This window comes from Eretmochelys imbricata, chromosome 7 (genome assembly GCF_965152235.1).
Source record: "Eretmochelys imbricata isolate rEreImb1 chromosome 7, rEreImb1.hap1, whole genome shotgun sequence".
Lineage (NCBI taxonomy): Eukaryota > Metazoa > Chordata > Testudines > Cheloniidae > Eretmochelys > Eretmochelys imbricata.
The window spans coordinates 122,321,959-122,336,924 of NC_135578.1; the positions used below are offsets into that span (position 1 = coordinate 122,321,959).

The window sequence follows — 14,966 nt, forward strand, 5'->3', positions numbered from 1 at the left end:
TCCTTCCAGCCGTGGAAAGACACCGGTGTCATAAACGGTGTGATTTGTTGTAGCAGGACCCAGACACTAGTGGCTCCTGAATCTGAAGAGGGATTTTAATTAGTGAAGAAAACTTTCCAACACGAGACTGAAAGCAATTAGGGCTGTTTGCTTTCCACAAGACCTTCCTCCTCATTTATTTCTTTTGTCCTCTTCGCTCGTTAGCCAAGCTGGTTAAATAATAATACTCGATGTGCACGTTCAAAGTGCTTTACAAACGTTGGTTAATCCTCACCCCTGGGGCTGCTTTCAGTTTCTTCAGATGAAAAGGTCTTTTTTTGGGTGGGAAAAAAAACAACACTTTTTAAAAAGAAAGTGCGTCCCATTTGTATGGCAGTGTTTTGTTTCCCCACAGCCAGGGGTTTGGGCAATGGAAATGGAATGTTTGGGAGAATGTTTTCAGGAATTTGGGGGGCGGGAAGTGCATACATTTCACCCACAAAACTTAAAATGTGCTCGTTCGAACACTTCCGAATGAAGACAGTTTTTAAGTTGTTCACTAAACGGGTTTCCGGCCGGCTCTGCCCCAGTCCCTTCCCTGGGCTGGGTAAGGACCCCACGGTTCCGCTTCTTAAACCAGGGCAAAGAGAAGGTGACTTGGTGAAGGCCTCAGAAGGAAGCAGTGGCAGATCCAAGATAAGGAGCCCCAGTTCCTGGCAGTTAGTCCTTCGCCACTACACTAAATCCCTTCCTAGGCCACTGGCTTTTGTTTTCATTTTTCCCGCCATGCTGTGAGCCCAGTGACCGCGCGGGTGTGAAATGCCACAGGGAAACATTCTCCGCTTTGCCCAGCGGCGCGTGCTTCCTGCGTCGCGCTCCGCTGTGAAATGCGACAGATCGGCCTGTCTCGCGGCAGCAAGGCCTGGGGATTCCCGAGCCACCGTCTGGCTGGAAACGGGCCCCTCTTCGTGGCCCACCAGGCCCAGTCTCCTGGCTTAAAACCCGCACGATATGGCGGATTCTGGCTGGAGCCGTCTCCCGCTCGTGAGGGGAAATCCCACTGAGGCCTCGTCGCCGGGCAGAAGAGGCACCAGTTTAACTAACGGACACAAACGCTCATACGGCTGGCCTGGGTGGAGACCGTTTCAGCCGGGTCAGAGGGGCTTCGCCGAACTCAGGGAACGTACACGCGACAGGCCCAGCATCAGCACTGCATCGGGCTGCCTGCCGTGGGACTACCCAGCTTTAAAGTCGAGTTAAACCAGGGCCGTTGTACCGGGGAAAAGGTGCCCCTAGCTTATCCCCCCTTCCTGCGTGGGCAGGGCGATAACGCAGCCGGTAAAGCACTCCGGCTGCAGCTGCCCCGGCAGTTACAGCCGTAAGGCTCCTGTGGCTGCACCCCAGGCCGGCGGTGCGGAGCCCCGTCTTCCTGCGGCGTTTGTGACGTCACAGCTGCTCCCCCCCGCCGCCGGGTGGGGCTTTCCCACTTCTGCTTACGAAGCCCCAGCCGGCCTCGGCCCCCCGCAAGGGAAGCAGCAAGCCGCCAGCCAGCCCCCACTTCCCGTCTCTCCCTGCCCCTGGGCGTGAGCCAGGCTGGCAGCTCTAAGAGGAACTGAACGGGCCACGGCCACAGTCATGGGCAGCCCTGCCAGCTGCTGCCGCTTGGAAAGGTGCCTTCTCCCAGCCGAGATCCCCTCTCCCATGTGGGCCCTTGATGCAAGCTGATGTGGGGAGGTCCTATAATGCACTAAAGCCAGAGGGCAGGGGAGACACTCTGAGCAGGGACTCACTTGGGCTGGCTTTGGGCCCATCTGCTGCCTCAGTTTCCCTCTAGGCTCCAAAGTCTCCGTGTTCATTTTTCAGGGCTTCCCCTGGCTTACAGCCTGGCCTGCAGCCTGCCTTGCCTTCCCTCCAGCCACACGACTCCTTGGTGGTCCTCTGAGCGGGGGCTTTTCACCCAGTAGGCTCCTGCTCCCTGCATGGCTCTCCCTCTCTCCCTGACCTCAGGCTGCCCTTCTCTTCCCCCTCAGGCCTGGTTTCTAGCCCCCTGCTGCGTCCTGTAAGGCCCACACCCATTTCGTCCACCTGGAGAGGTGGCTACCCCTGGCCTGAGCCCCCAAGCCCTCAGACGGCCAGCTCAGCTTGTGAGAAGCTCCCTTTGCCAAGTGGGAATTGAGAGGGTATAACAGTCCGGGGATGGGCTCCTGGGAGTCCCTGATTCCTCGAATCCCTTCCCCAGCTTCCTTCTGCATTAAGCTCTGGTTGTTCACCCTCCCTGCATGTCTCTGCTCCTGTTCCCTCCTGCTCTCTCTCTCCGCTCCCCTCCGTCCTTCCTCCCACTTTCAGCTTTGCCCCTTCATGCTGCCCCCTGTGCCCATGTGCCTTCCAGCGGGATGCCCTCCCTAAACCAGTCTCCCTCCTGAAACCTCTCTCCTGCCAGGACGCCCTGGGCCCAGCATGCAGTGCTGTTGTTGCATGCTGGGACCCACTTCTCCACAGACCCCCACCTCCAGGATAGAGGAGCAGCAGCTCTGTGTCATCATGCAATCCTTTGGGCAAAGTCGGGGCGGGGGGGGGCTGCGTCTCCCGCACCAGCACCTTCCCCACCCAACTCCACAGCTGCAGGAGTTTGCTGTTCCCGTCTGACTGTAAAGCACAGATTCATGTTTCTTATGGACGCTCTTGAGCCAATGCAAAGGTCCAGATACGAGCGTGAAATAAACCCAACTGTGCAGCAGCAGCCCGGGGGAGTGACAGCCGAGTGCCTGGTAGATGCAGCACTTAAACACAGATTGGTGAGAGAGAGGGGTTCCCTGGAGCTGGGGGACCCGATACAGCAGCCCAACAAAGAGCAAGCGCTGAATCCAAGTGACCAGGACTCAGCATCGACAGCTGGTGTGCGGCTCGCGGGCACTTCCAGAGATGAGTCACACTGGCTCCGGGGAAGCAGCCTTGTCCTTCAGCTCCTAATAAATGCAGCTCAGAAGCAGCGATCACATCTGTCTGCATGTGCCCTGGTGTGTCTGCAGAAGGGCATCGGTTCCTCTGCTCAGACTCATCCAGACGCTTGGTTTCCTTTTCCCACCCCATGTAGATCAGCTGGGTGATCTCTCAGGGTCCCTTCCAGCCCCACATTTGTGTGAGTCCGGGAGATTGCTCCAAAACCCACGTTGCTGCCTACGCATCCCGACGCTGAGTGCTGTCCGCAGGTCCTGCTTTGCTTTGCCTGTCTACGGGAGTGACAATTCCCCTGCAGTTTAGTTCTGCTCCGCGCGCACACGGCCAACAGACCCCAGGTCCGTCTTCTTCTGGAGGTGCAAACGGTTTCCTCGCTGTGCACGGCCAAATCCTGAATCCTTCTCCCCCCTTTGAAATCTCACAATAGCACCCAAGAACCTCTGGCCCGGGCCTGGGAAAACATACGTTCATATAGATCTGCAGATACCAGAGAAGTGGATTTCCCTTCTAATGCCAGTGAAGTTATCCCCACTCCTGTCTCATGCAGGTACATTAGAGGTGCAATTCACCCCTGTTTGGTGGGCTAGGACAAAGGGCTAGTCCCAGAGACCTAGATCTCTCTGGCTGGATGGGACCTGGGCCTTCTTGTAGGGGCAAATTTCACCCTAGGTGACCTGAGCCAGCTAGCCAGGTGTCCTGTTCTAACACTGCCCTGTGCTTCTCCCTCCGCAGAGTTGTCCGATGTCCGGCGCTTCAGCAGCCACGCCCTGAACTACACCACCCTGCTGCTGGAGGACGAGAAGGGGATCCTCTATGTGGGAGCGCGAGGGGCCATATTCGCCTTAAACTCCAGCAACATTGCCGATGGCTCCCAGAGGGAGGTGAGCAATATCTCGCCTGGTCTTGGCTCCCTTTGCAGCAGCTTTGGCTGAGGTTCCTGCATGGCCAGTGGATTGTTTTGGGTGCGGCAACGATGCTGCCTGTAGGAGCCAGCTGAGGTCACTCAATTAGGGTGAACTGCAAACAGAACGGGGCAGACAAACCCCTGGTGGATATTCCAGTACGTAGATTTACCAGAACAGCCTCTGTCTTACCTCACTGGTTACTCAGAAGTCCAAACAACGCCATTCCCTTAAAGTGCCCAGCCTCCGGCCTCCCTCCAGACACACATGTCAGATATGATGATGATTACTGGAAGTGTTATCTCATCATATAAAAGACAAGGGTCTTCCAGTCCCAAAGGATCAGCCACACACCCAGGTCCAATGATAACTTAGATCTTACCCAAAATTCACACTGACAGCCAATGCTTGTTAACGAAACTAAAATTTGTTAAAAAAGGAAAGAGAGAGAGAGTTTGTTGAAAGATCAATATACAGACAGACTTGAGTTCCATTTCTTGAGGTCCTGATACCTAGCAGAGATGGTGAGTTTGTAGTTGCCAAAAGTCCTTTTAGAAATAGTCCACAGGTTACAGTCCAATGTCCATATTCAGGGTGACTCCAGTCAGTGACTGGGGATCTCAATCCTTATGGCTCAGGGTTTCCCCTTCTTGAAACCCAAAGCAGATCTGAGATGAAGAAGGATAGTGTCCCAGGGTTTTTATACATTTCCAGAAGCCTTTTGACCTGAGAAGACTATTGGCTTAACTTTCCTTCTCCCAAACATCCTGGCAATTAGCACAGGGTCATTTATCCATTAAACAGGTTACCACAACCTTCAAAGAGACATCTAGACAACAGTGCTATTTCACTCAAGTGTCTTCCTGAATATTAACACTCCTTTTTTTTGATCTTTGAATCAAAGCCATAGTAATAGACAAGACTTGTTTGCTGACATCACAAGCCCTGAGCACACAGCTCCCCTTTTCTCTCTAACAATGGGGCTGCATTTCAAAGCTCTGTTCATTTCCGTCTCTTCCTAACCAGGCTTTAAAGTTCGGCCCTGGGTCAGGTCAGTCTGGGAGTTCATTAACTCTTTCTGGCCCTGTGTCACCTTTCAATGAGATATTAGATTCCACTCCGAACGTCACAGGTGCTGAGTATCAGGCATCTGCAGCTGGGCAAAACCAAGTCACTGGTCACTTGAAATCTTCTCCTTGGCTCCTAGCTGCCTTTTTTTTTTTTTTTTAAATGACATATAGGGGTCAGATTGGTATGGGGGGAGGGCAAGGTGGTGGTATTCGTCTAAGCTCCACCCACAAATATAAGCCCCACCCACAAAAATATACTCTGCCCGTGTGTCCCCAAAACGAGGCCTGGCTCCCAGGAGAATGTGTGGATCGGTGACCTTCCCTCTGCTTCCTCACACAAGCAGTGACAGAATGAACAAGGCTGATGTCTGAATTGGCATCCCTGGGTGTCTGAGCTAACCCCTGGCAGAGCTGAATGAGGCGGTTTTCACTTCCTCTAGCGATTGCCACAGGCTCTATGCCTCAGTGACACTTGTCACATTTTCAAGATTGTCTTCCTAAGGAGGACAGCTGCAGACTTTTTATTTTGTTCTACAAGCTGAGATTCTGGAGCGCAATTAACAGCTCCGGTTGGATGCTCGTTAGGGCTGGGTGAGACACGGTTTTCTAATCCCAGGAGAATTTTCAACAGTCTGAAAAATGTTCCTGTCCCAAATTGTGGAAAAAAGTCAAAATGTCCAAAATGTTCAAGAACCAAAGATCCACTGTCCAGGTCAGTCCAAACGTAACGTTTTGACTTTTTTAGCCTCCCCCCACCCCGCTTTTTTTTTTAGTGTAAATTTACAGACATTTCTTAACTAAAAGTAATTTTGACAACAAACCGAAATGTTCCGGTTCGCCTGTCTCTGGTCTCTTTGACGAAAGGTTTCCAAGTCTGGTGTTCTGTTGATCCTGACCGAGTTTTGTGAATAGTTTGGGTTTCGATAAATTAGCTTTTTTGGGGGGGGGCGGGGGGGGACACCTGTTCATCAGAGAGTTCCCAACCTGGTGGTGCAGGGAATGTGCTGGCTGTTTCTGAAGCCTGGACTTAAAGGGCAGAAATGGGTCGGGTTCCCCTAGCCATTCCCAAAGCCCCCTGTGTTGCTGTCCAGTTGATTGGGGTGACGACCATTGTTCACCGCACCTGCCCTCTCTCTGGGGCAGGAACAAGCGCTTTGCATGCTAGTGGACGGCTCTGGGCTGACAGCCCCAAAGGAGACGCCTTTTACAGGTGCAGCAACCACAGTGCAAGCAGCTCCACTCCCGCCCACAGGACCAGGAGGCCGAAGGAGGCTGTTCCTTGGCAGAGCAGGCAAAATTGACTCTCAAGTCCATGAGAGAGGGAGGATGGGCATGTGGCTAACACACAGGACTGGGACCCAGGAGATCAAGGTTCTTTTCCCAGCTTTGCCTCAGGATCCCCACGTGACCTTGGGCAAGTCACTTCTGTGCCTCAGTTTCCCATCTGCAAAACAGGGCTAGTAATCTTTCCCTTGTTTGCCTGGCTGCGTCTATAGTGAGCTCTTCAGGGCAGGGACCTTCTCTCATTATGCACAGCGCCTAGCACCAGGGGGCCCGGATCTCGGCTGGTGCTACCGTGATTTCAGTCATTAGTAACAATGACCAGGCTCCATCATCTCTCCGTTGCCTGACTTAGCTGAGCTAGTTCTTGGTACTAAGTGAGTTTGCTCCCAGCAACCCCCTCTGCCTGACCAGGGTGCAGATTGCTGCTCCTGTCCTTCCCCGGGGTCTCCGTCCCCTCCTGGGGCCGGGCCATCACCCGCGGGCATACGGGTCCATTTCAGTGACTTGCCACCACTCCTGCATATTGGGATTGGTCCATCTGTCCTCCCAGCTGATGCCCTCAAGTGCTTCTCCCTCAAAAGCTCAGCTGCTTTACCTTCTTTTTTTGGGGTACATGCCAAGCCCCCCGGCAATGCCGGCTGTTGTCCGCTGAGCAAGGTGGGCTGGGGAGAACACCCTTCCTGCAAATTCCTCCCTGGGCCCTGGCACCCAGCAGCTGAAACCCAACCCAACCCAACCCATGGTTCTATAAAGCACCCGGTCTGGGGTCACAGGCGTTAAGGCCAGACGGGGCCCCCCGGTAACCTAGCCAGACCTGCTGTAGAGCACAGGCTGTTCACCCTCACCCAGCAGGGAGCTTAGGAATCTGGAGCAGGCCAAAGTCCAGGCTGTTTGCCCCAGGCAGAGCGTGGCGGGGAATTGGGGTGCAGGAGGGGGCTGGAGGGAGCCGGGGGCAGCGTGTCCTCAGCAGTCAGCCCTCCCTCGTGGACTCTGCTGGTCCCCAGCCCAAGCGTGGCCACTTGGAGGAAGCGCTGCAAGCCGCACTGCTTTGGCCAGGCTCTCCGCTAGCCCCACTGCCCGCTGTTCAGTCTCCCTTGGCAGCTTCTTCCGGCTGAGGCGGGCGGGGATTGTGGAGCACTGGTTCCCTGTGCCGCGGAAGAGCCCTTTGCTTTCATCTAAAGCTGCGGGCAGTGCGTCCAGCCAGGACGGCGACGGGCACCAGGCAGCATCCGTGCCCATCTCGCAGAGCTCCTTACCCCCAAACCCCACGTGGTCAAACACATCTGGCGCCCAGCTCCTCCCCAGATGTGTCCCCAAGTGACCTTTAACCCCCGGACTCACTGGCCCCCCCCACATGCCATGCTCCTGGGCTGCCATTGCAACACGGTCCACTGAAGTCCATGCAGCCTCCACGCCAGGCCTCGCAGGGCGTCTGGCCGCCCGGCTGCTGGGCCATGCCGCAACTGAAGGAGCCGTCAGCAGTGGGTCCCCTTTGTAGGCCTGTGGGTTTACCCCTGCCCTGCAGCTGCCTGCTGTGGCTTTGTCTTCGTTTCCTTTTCCATCTGCTGTGGAAATGACCCAGAGCGGCGCGGCGAGAGACGGCGAGCCACCCGCTAGCTCTGCGTGTTCGAGCGGCTCGCCTGCTCTCTGGCAGGGCCAGCCGGCGGAGACTCCAGAGATGGTGCTGGGGGACGCCGGCAGACAGGCGGGCGAGGGTGAGCTGTCCTCTGGTGGAGGGGTGGTTTGGTCCGAGCTCGGGCTAGCTGCCCAGCTGCTGTGGCAGCTTTTGCTTGTCTGTGGCCGGCCAGGGGCATGCCAACGTCTCTCTGGGAGCCTTGCGACTGTCCTCCGTGAATTGCCTGGCGGCCTGAGTGCGCCGTGCTGGGCTAGGCCAGAGCCACCCAGCAGGTGCCAAAGGCAGCCGCTCACTTGCGAATCTGTCCACTCCTCCTCCCCAAACTCATGGCATAGGCAGCACCCCCGCCCCAGGCTTTCCCAGCTCTGAATCCTGTAGGCCCACACCTTTCTGCCCAGCCCCGCTCCTGGGAGCTCCGGGGGGAGCAGGCCTGGGGTGATGCGGGGGGAGAGGCATAGCCTGAAGGCAGTGGGGCAGGCAGCCTGGTTAGTGGAGCTGCCAGCTCCCCTGCGGCCAGTTCAATGTCTTCCCAAAGCTGGACGCCTCGCCCCGTCCTGGATCCTTCTCCGCCTGTCTGGCTCACGCCCCTTGGTCCAGTGTCCCCTTCCTTGCAGCCCCAAACCCCAGCACCCTCCCCCAAGCCGTGACCTCTGTAACCCACTCGCAGGTGCTCCTGCTGCTCCCCTCCCCCAACAGCCCATCCCAAATGCTGCCGCTAAAGTCCTTCTCTCCCCCCGCCCATGCTTGGACACCCCCCTCTCCGGATCCCCTGGGCACCCCTTCCTGAAGAAACTTGACACCTGCCGAGCGCCCCTGTCTCCCTCCCCTCCAACTCTGCAGCTGCTGCTGGGTGCCTGGGACAATGGGACCGCCCCCCAGGGTGCTGGCTCGATGGGATGAACTGAGCCGGCACATCCTACCCCAGCACTCTCTGCCCAGGGTCTCCTGCAGTGCCAACCCAGAGGCCCCGATGAGGGACGCTGTCAGAATGGGCCTGCAGGACTGGTGGTAGCCGACAGCTAAGGACACGTGCCCACAGGTGGTTGGGAGGTCAGACCATTGCAGGATAGAGTTAAGGCTTTCCAGCCATTAAGTCCTTCCAGATCCTGTTGTCCTGGACACACACACAGCCTTTTGTGTCCCAATTTTAAGACACCCCCCCCCCACTGACGGGAGCAGCGGATGCGATTTCGCAACCTGACAAATAGGCGGGTGATGAATCTTGTCTCTGCCCTCCCCCGCGAGGTGCCAGTCCATCCGGAGGTCTTACTGACAGCCAGGCCGTCTCTCTGCCAGCCCCACTGCATTGGCAGGACGGTGTCGCTGGGCGGTGGAGGGGCATTTTTGCTTCCCGTCTCTGTCTCTCCAAGCCTTTCCCACGAGGGGCCCCTGGGCTTTTGTCACGACGGCAGCAGTGTCCTAGTTGCACGATAGTTTTATTATGCATATTATGTATTTATTATGTATATTATGGTGGCACCCTCTCTGGCCCATGCCTTCTCTGGCCCAGGACGTGGTGGGTTTGGGCACTAGAGTTTCACATTGGAGGGCAGTGCCCCTCCTGGGGTGGATTCTCCAGCGCATAAGCTGGGTGATTTAAGCTCCTTCCGGTTCTGTTCAATCTCTTCATCCTTGATTTAGATGACGGCATAGAGTGTCCACTCATTCAGTGTGCAGACGATACCAAGCTGGGAGGGGTGCAAGTGCTTTGGAGACAGGATTAAAATTCAAAATGATCTGGACAAACTGGAGAAATGGTCTGAAGTAAATAGGATGAAATTCAATCAGGACAAATGCAAAGTACTCCACGTAGGAAGGAACAATCAGTTGCACACATACAAAATGGGAAATGACTGCCTAGGAAGGAGTGCTGCGGAAAGGGATCTGGGGGTCATAGTGGATCACAAGCTAAATATGAGTCAGCAGTGTAACGCTGTTGCAAAGGCAAACATCACGCTGGGCTGTATTAGCAGGAGCGTTGTAAGCAAGACACGAGAAGTAATTCTTCTGCTCTGTTCTGCGCTGATTAGGCCTCAACTGGGCGCCAAATGGCAGGAAAGATGTGGACAAATTGGAGAAAGTCCAGAGAAGAGCAACAAAAATGATTAAAGGTCTAAAAAACATGACCTGTGAGGGAAGATTGAAAAAACTGGGTTTGTTTAGGCTGGAGAATAGACGACTGAGAGGGGACATGACCACAGTTTTCAAGTACATAGAAGGTTGTTATAAGGAGGAGAGAGAAAAATTGTTCTTCTTAACGGCTGAGGCTAGGACAAGAAGCAATGGGCTTAAACTGCAGCAAGGGAGGGTTAGGTTGAACCTTAGGAAAAACTTCCTATCTGTCAGGGTGGTTAAGCACCGGAATAAATTGCCTAGGGAGGTTGTGGAATCTCCGTCACTGGGGATTTTTAAGAGCAGGTTGGACAAACACCTGCCAGGGATGGCCTAGATAATACTTAGTCCTGCCTCAGTGCAGGGGCCTGGGCTAGATGACCTCTCAAGGTCCCTTCCAGTCCTATGATTCCATAAGTGGGACAAAGTGAACTCGTCAGTCTGGACAGTCTGCCCCTTTGCTTTGCGCGGGGAAGGCAAGGGAACTCAAAGCACTAAAACCCCAGTTTGTGAAAGGCATTTTCCAGGTGAGTTGGGTGCTTCTTCTGCTCAGCGGGCCCCCGGCCTGGGATTAATAGCAACCAGGTCTTTATTTTAGTCAAGAAGCGCGGAAAATAAATGGACCCAGGCATGGGGCTGTTCCTGGCACTGGTCAACCTGCCATTAGCGTTTACCAGCCTCGTCGGCTCTTTAGGGGCTTTCGGTGACATCACTCCAGGGCGTTGCGGGGCAGCTATTGTCTCCACAGCCAGGAGGCGCCGGTGAGTAACGACCCCTTTCCCCTTCACAGATCCGGTGGGAGGCGTCTCCGGAGAAGCAAACCGACTGCCTCCAGAAGGGCAAGAACAACAAGGTATTTGCGGCGGGGTCTCTGCACGTGTGGGGGGGCGCGGGCGGCCTGCAGGCGCGGGAGTCGGGCCCCCGCGTGATGCTCTTTCTTCCTCTCTGCAGACCGAGTGCTTCAACCACATCCGGCTCGTGCAGAGGCTGAACGACACTCACCTGTACGCCTGCGGGACCTACGCCTTCCACCCGCTGTGCGCAGCCATCGTGAGTGCAAGCACGGCTGGTGGGGAGGGAATTCACGAGGAGGGAAACCCTGGCTGGGTGTTGGATGCTCCCTCCGTCTTTGTTCATTGCTCTGTGCTTCCGGCCCCGTCACAGGCTTCTGTCGCTCTTCGGTGCTCTCCCTCCTGGCCGGCAATAACCTCCTGGCAACAAGTTGCCGCCAGTCCTCGTGGTTGATCCATGGACCCGTTCAACGCAGGGAGCGGGGCATTGTTAGCCAGCAGGGGGCGCTCCAGCCAGCCCTTCTTTGGAAGGGTTATGGGCCTGTCACTTTATGGGAAGGAGAAAAACCCCTAGGGTTGAGTTTTTCTTCTCGGGGGAGCTGGTTGAATTGGTTCAAGGCCCCAGCTTGTGGCTGTTTTAGAAACGTGAAGATGGGCAGAACCGTTTTCAGGAAACGTAAAGGGGAAAAACAAAATCCAGGGACATCAGTGTCTTTATTTGAGCGTTCCCCTCACAGCGTCTGCAACCCGAAACCCCCTGCCCAGGCCCTCCCGCGTGACAGTCACAAATTAAATGTGGCTCGCAAGGAACATGGCTGGATCTTGGCCTCCACCTCACGCTGCCCCACCCAGCACAGGGAGTGAAAAAGTCCATTTTGGGCTTTCTGTTCTTCACCTCTGGTCATTGATAAACAGGAGAGGGCACATTTTAAACCAGTGTGTGGGCTTTCATCTGAAGGTCCCTTCGCTGATGTCAGACATTGTGGACATGGGCATAGATAGGGGTATCAAATTTATAAAAATAGTCAGGGCTGGTGGAAGGTTGCCTGACACTTCCATTATAAGACCCTGTTTTCAGTTGCTTCTGACCGTGTCTGTCTGGTAGCCACTTGCTCCGTTAGTTAGTCTAGGCGTCTGGTTGGAAGAGCCAAGCCCTGGTAGCCTCCTGATTCCACCGTGTTCCCCAGCCCGCCGGTAACGATGGCGCGTCCCGGTGGGCTGGCTTCCAGCAGTGACAGCATGGCATGCCCTGAGACTGGCAGGGTGGGTGGGGATGGTGGCTCTCGTGCATGGCCTGGGGGGAGGCCAATGAGTGCTGGAGCTCTGCATCCCCAGGCTGCCAGCTCCCGCCCGGCCCGAGATGGGCAGTGGCTGACAGTCGTAGCCATTTGGGGGCTCTGTGATTTGCATTGGTGGGGGGCAGTCTCTGCCCACTTGCCTGGTCGGGAAATGCCCACATCACAGGACGTTGGTGTGGTTGTCTGCCCCTGGAGGGGGGTCCTGCCAGCTCATGACCTGGGGAACGTGGGGGAACCTCACCTGTCCCTGATCCGTGGCTGCATGAAGGCCCCTGGAGCTGTGGGTGCTGCTTTCATGCCGTCCTGTCCAGCCCAGCGGCTCCTCACCCCCTTGCTCCCCTCTCTCTGCAGGATGCCGACAGGTTCGCGCTGCCGTCCCACCTGGAGGAGGGCAAGGAGAAGTGCCCATATGACCCCGCCCGCGGTTACACCGGCCTCATCGTAGGTAGGTGGGGCCGCTCACCTGGGGTTCCCCGGGGAGGTCGCAGCTCGATCTGGCTCTGGGCTGTCGCTGAGTGAGTTGGAGCAGCCAGGAAGGTTTTCCCCCTGCCCCCGCCCAAAACTCTGTGCACCCCTCAGGGGCTGGAGCCAGCCTCTCCCCACCTCTCCTTTCACAGCCAGTCACCTCCCCACAACGCCCACCTGCCCCATGGCATGCCAGTTCCCTTCTGGCCCGAACCCTGCCCGAGCCCTAACGAAGGAGAAATTCTCCTCCCCTCCCTCCCTCCCGACAGGGTCTCTGCGAGGGTCCAGCCAGGTCCCGATGCGATCAGGGCTGGGGAGCAGTGTCCACGGGCATCACCTGCTCCACGTTACGTAGGAGTCCCCGAAGTGGGTCCAGCCTGGCCATGCGGCTTCCCCTTCCTCCACCCTCCTCCCCCGGCCCCGGGGCTAAGTGATTGGGATGCGGGTTGGGCCACACGTGGCTAAACAGCTGGGGGACCCTGACCCATCCTTCCCCACCCCCGATCTCAGATGGCGGGTTGTACACGGCCACGCGGTACGAGTTCCGCAGTCTGCCGGACGTCAGGCGTAACCTGCACCAGCGGCCCCTGAAGACGGAAGAGTCCCCCGTGCACTGGCTAAACGGTAAGATCCAGCCCCCAGGAGAGACCTGAGCCTCCCCCTCCGTTGCCAGCTCTGAGCCCCCCTTCACCACCAAAGGCACTGCTGCCCCCTCCGGGCCAAACCCTGCCGTCCTCGGGCAGAGTAACGCCCAGGGGACATTTAAACGGGCAGAATAGACTCGTCTGAGTCAGCCCCGCGTCACCCGGGGTCTGAAGGGCGTCCTGCGGTCCGAAGCTCGGCTGTGCGTTTGATCCGCAGCCCGGCACCTCCTCGCTGCCCATCTGGCACGTGGCACAATGTGGTGTGCTCGGGGGGGGGGGGGGGTTTACACTGCCCTCCGACGCGCCCAAGCTGGGCCGAGGGCGTCAGCCGGACTCACGAGGGCGGGTCGTTCCTGTGTGCTTCCGCAACGCCTTGCCCACCTCCAGATCGGCCGGCAGGCGGGCGGGCCTGGCAGTGGGGCAAAGATGCCCGTGGCTCGGTGGGGCTGCGGATATTCACACAAACGTGGGGAGGTTTCTGCTCCTTATGCCCGCCTTCCCCAGAGCGCCAAACGGGCCTGAGCCATGGAGAGGGCAGAAGCCGGGGCCTTCTCCGTTAGCGGAGAGCAGGGCAGAGGGGGCATGTGTGGCATGATGTGCCACGGTCACTGGAGCCTAGGGCCGTCCTCGGAGCCTTGGCACTGATCCTAGCAAGCCGCCTCTGTGCTCACTCCCCGGGAGGGCGCAGCACTGGCCACGGAGCGGGCGGCTCTGCTTTGTCCATACGGCTGAGTTCCTTCCTCCTTCTCGTGTTTGTCCCTTCAGTCTTTGCCCTCCGCCTCTTTTTGGGGAGTGTCCTGGCGGTGATCGCTCTCCAAACCTTTTCACACCCTTGCCCCATGTTGAGTGGCAGCCCGTCCCGCTGCCAACCCTGGCAAGAACCTGCCCCTGGGAATCTGGGTCACTCCGGTGACAGGGCACCCTGAACCTCTTGCCATGTCTGGGCGGGCGGGGTGCCCGAGATCACTAAGAGTTGGGGGGTTCGCTAAGCAGACCAGCATGGGCACAGAGGCCAGCTGGAGTGCTCAGAGCTGGGTGGGGAGGGGATGAGACACAGAGTTGACTAAAGTGCGGATCTCAAAGCTCTTGTCAGGCCCTGCAATAACCCTGCAGGCAGAGGGGTGGGCGGTATCATCCGTCCTTATTTAGAGTGAAGGAAGCTGAGACATCCAGAGGGAAAGGGACTCAGGCAGCGGCAGAGCTAGGTACCAATCAGATCCACCACCCGCCCGGTGGCGGGGCGCGTCTGACGCCGGTGCTGTTTGCAGATGCAGAGTTCGTGGCCTCTGTGCTGGTCCAGGAGAGCGTGCGCAGCCCAGTGGGGGACGATGACAAGATCTACTACTTCTTCATGGAGCGGGCGGCCGAGGAGAGTGCCTCCTTTGACAAGAGCCAGGTGGCCAGGGTGGCCAGAGTGGCCCGGGTGTGCAAGGTGAAGAGACGCTGCCAGAGCAGCTGCAGGGAGGGGGGTTGGGAGCACCCCAGTCCCGCGGGGCTCAGAGGCTGTGATGGGGTCAGCCCAGGTGACAGCCTCGCCCTCTCCCAGCGCTTCCCTTCCCTTCCCTTCGCAGAGCGACCTGGGTGGGAAGAAGATCCTGCAGCGGAAATGGACGTCCTTCATGAAGGCCCGGCTGGTCTGCTATATCCCCTACTACGAAGTGCTCAAGGCCGTGCACACCGTGGACGGGGGCAGCTGGCCCAGCACCGTCTTCTACGCCACGTTCACCTTGTCGGCTCACTGGTGAGTAGGGTTCTGCTTTCCCCGCGGGGCCCACAGGCTCGTCCCCAGAGCAGGGTGATGGAGCCACTGGGGGGACGCGGGCTGGA

The 14,966-nt window shown here is 57.3% G+C and overlaps 1 protein-coding gene across 1 annotated transcript in view; it reads left to right on the forward strand.

Moving 5' to 3' along the window:
- Positions 1 to 14,966, forward strand: part of SEMA4G (semaphorin 4G) — a 56,063-nt gene that overhangs the window by 26,699 nt on the left and 14,398 nt on the right. The window contains exons 2-8 of the mRNA XM_077822019.1: positions 3,670 to 3,818; positions 10,732 to 10,794; positions 10,893 to 10,991; positions 12,382 to 12,475; positions 13,006 to 13,119; positions 14,408 to 14,571; positions 14,711 to 14,880. Of these exons, the coding sequence (XP_077678145.1) occupies positions 3,670 to 3,818; positions 10,732 to 10,794; positions 10,893 to 10,991; positions 12,382 to 12,475; positions 13,006 to 13,119; positions 14,408 to 14,571; positions 14,711 to 14,880 (853 nt within the window). The remainder of the gene's footprint in view (positions 1 to 3,669; positions 3,819 to 10,731; positions 10,795 to 10,892; positions 10,992 to 12,381; positions 12,476 to 13,005; positions 13,120 to 14,407; positions 14,572 to 14,710; positions 14,881 to 14,966) is intronic.